The sequence below is a fragment of the Zophobas morio genome, unplaced genomic scaffold (genome assembly GCF_036711695.1).
Source record: "Zophobas morio isolate AGI-343-1 ecotype UQ-CSIRO unplaced genomic scaffold, CSIRO_AGI_Zmor_V1 ptg000007l, whole genome shotgun sequence".
Classification (NCBI taxonomy): domain Eukaryota; kingdom Metazoa; phylum Arthropoda; class Insecta; order Coleoptera; family Tenebrionidae; genus Zophobas; species Zophobas morio.
The window spans coordinates 3,869,418-3,872,046 of NW_026972112.1; the positions used below are offsets into that span (position 1 = coordinate 3,869,418).

At 35.2% G+C, this 2,629-nt stretch overlaps 1 protein-coding gene across 1 annotated transcript; it reads left to right on the forward strand.

The window, feature by feature from the left end:
• The first annotated feature begins 247 nt into the window (after positions 1 to 247).
• LOC135124698 (uncharacterized) lies at positions 248 to 2,330 on the forward strand. Its single transcript, XM_064049930.1, has 3 exons — positions 248 to 1,663; positions 1,805 to 2,003; positions 2,284 to 2,330. The coding sequence occupies exons 1-3, from the start codon at positions 248 to 250 to the stop codon at positions 2,328 to 2,330; spliced, it is 1,662 nt and encodes a 553-aa protein (XP_063906000.1).
• The last annotated feature ends 299 nt before the right edge of the window (positions 2,331 to 2,629 follow it).

The window sequence follows — 2,629 nt, forward strand, 5'->3', positions numbered from 1 at the left end:
TTCTAGTTCTGTCTCTGATCATTCTGCCTTCACTCTATCTCAGTCTTCTAATAAATCTCAAATTTCTGTCTATTATCAAAATACTCGTGGAATCAACTCAAAGTTATCCGATCTTCATAATTCTATTCTCTGTTGTAATTACGATTTTATATGTCTCTCAGAAACATGGCTTAATAGTTCAGTTACGGATTCTGAATTCTGTCCCCAGAATTTCCATATTGTCAGATCAGATCGTGATTTTCACAAAATGAATGTTAGTAAAGGGGGAGGGGTATTACTAGCCGCGCAGCATCGATTCACTGTTTTTAAAATTGATTTGTCATGTAGAGGATTTGATTCGTTACAGTGTACAGATATAGTCTGTGCTAAATGTCCATTAGGTCATTTCACTATTTATATATTTGTTGTTTATATTCAACCTATTGCAACTGTTGATGAATATGAATTGCTATTTAATTTACTTGGTAATTTTACCAACTTATATAATCAACAGGTTATTATCATCGGTGATTTTAATATTTCAGATTACCAACCTACCTTGTCATCTTCTTCTCTAAGTAGCAGAAAATTATCTTATCTTTTCAACTTCCTTGATTTTTGTGACTGTCAACAGTTTAACAATGTGAGAAATGCTAATGATCGTTTCCTAGATCTGGTTATCTCCAATCGTCACTGCTCTGTTCTGAGATCGATAGATATCTTACTGGATGAGGACATTCACCATCCATCTCTTCTCATCACTGTGGTTTCTCGGGAATCTCAACCAAAAGTGATCAATAGGAACAGTTTGGAAGATAAACTTTGGAATTTTAGGAGGGCTGATTATCCTGGCTTATACAGTTATATATCTCGTATTGATTGGTCATGTATTCTTGATATTACAGATGTTAATCTAGCTTGTACTCATTTGTATACTCAGTTGAAGATTGGTTTTGACTTGTACGTTCCTAAAACGGGTCTCGTCCGTAAGTCTGTTTTTCCCCCATGGTTTTCACCTTCTATCATTTGCAAACTTAAGTGTAAATGGCGCCTACTACGAAAATTAAGGTCCTCTAATTACATTAATAACTCTGAGATGATCAATGACTTCAGAAGACTACGATCTGAATTGAAATGTGACATTAAGCGGGCACAGCGCCAATATTTGCTTGATATGGAATCTAATATTAAATCCGATCCAAAAAAATTTTGGGCATATGTTAACAGTTTGAGGAAGTGTACTGGTATCCCTGCGCAAATGACTTATTCAGGTGAATTGCTTAATAGTCCAGAACAGATTATCAATGCGTTTAGTGCGTATTTTACCAGCAATTACAGTGATTGTGCTGTCACCAACATTGATGATTATTTTGATACTACACCTAATGTGTCTATTAGTCTGTCAAATATATCTGAGTCTGAAGTGCTAGGTGCTCTAAAGAAGTTGAAATCCAATCTTACTGCTGGTCATGATGGGATTCCTGCGTTCTTGTTATCAGACTGTGCTTCAGCTTTGTGTTATCCTTTGACCATAATATTTAATCTAATTTTAAAAACAAAAACTTTCCCTGACATCTGGAAATTATCTACTATAACACCTGTTTTCAAGAACGGTGCTAGAAATGATGTGGTTAACTATAGACCAATATCGTTAATATGTAATTTCAGCAAGATCTTTGAGATGGTATTACATAAATTTTTATTATTTAATGTTAGCAGTAGTATTACTGATTCCCAGCATGGTTTTATCAGTGGTCGATCTACTACTTCAAACTTATGTTCATTTACTCAGTTTGTTTCGGATAGCTTTGATGCCAAGTTTCAGGTTGATGCGGTATATACCGACTTTACTAAAGCATTCGACAAACTAAACCACCACATCTCACTTGCTAAATTGCATAATTTTGGCTTCTCCGATTCCTTGTTGTCTTTAATATCGTCGTATCTATCTAATCGATCCCAATGTGTTAAGTATTATGGTCATGTTTCTAATAAGATTTTAGTTTCATCGGGTGTACCACAAGGTACAGTTCTTGGACCTCTCTTTTTCACTATTTATATCAACGACATTGTGAAAAAAATTAATTCTAGCACACTTATATACGCAGATGACTTAAAAATTTTCAGAAGGATTTCTTCTTTGGATGACTGTCGTTTATTACAGAATGATCTGGACCATTTTTGTAAGTGGAGTAATACTAATCTACTTTCTGTGAATTTAAGGAAATGTTTTGTAATGTCATTTACCAATAAAAATTCAGAAATACTGTACAGCTATACCATTGATGACACTATTTTATCCAGGGTTAATTCATTCCGGGACTTGGGAGTCACCTTTGATTCAAGATTAACCTTTGTTAATCATATTAACAACATTTGTGCACGTGCATATAAATCTCTAGGTTTTATTTTGAGATGCGGCGGTAGCTTCCATGATGTTACTTGCTTGCGCATTCTATATTTTTGTTATGTGCGCTCCGTGCTTGAGTATGCGAGCGTAGTTTGGACTCCGTTCTCTCAAATACATATTAACTCTTTGGAAAAGATTCAGCGGCGATTCCTGAAATTCTTGGTTTTTAAAATTGATGGCGTGTATCCCGCAAGGGGCTCTTCCCATTCCACACTGTTGGCACGTTTTGGTTTTGACGAC

Bases quoted from the DNA above. Each gene is read 5' to 3' on its own strand.
- LOC135124698 (XM_064049930.1), top strand. From the start codon at position 248: ATGAATGTTAGTAAAGGGGGAGGGGTATTACTAGCCGCGCAGCATCGA. The intron at 1,664-1,804 runs GTATTACATAAA...GCCAAGTTTCAG, and splicing joins TCAGCAAGATCTTTGAGATG to GTTGATGCGGTATATACCGA. The intron at 2,004-2,283 runs GTACAGTTCTTG...TATTTTATCCAG, and splicing joins TTCATCGGGTGTACCACAAG to GGTTAATTCATTCCGGGACT.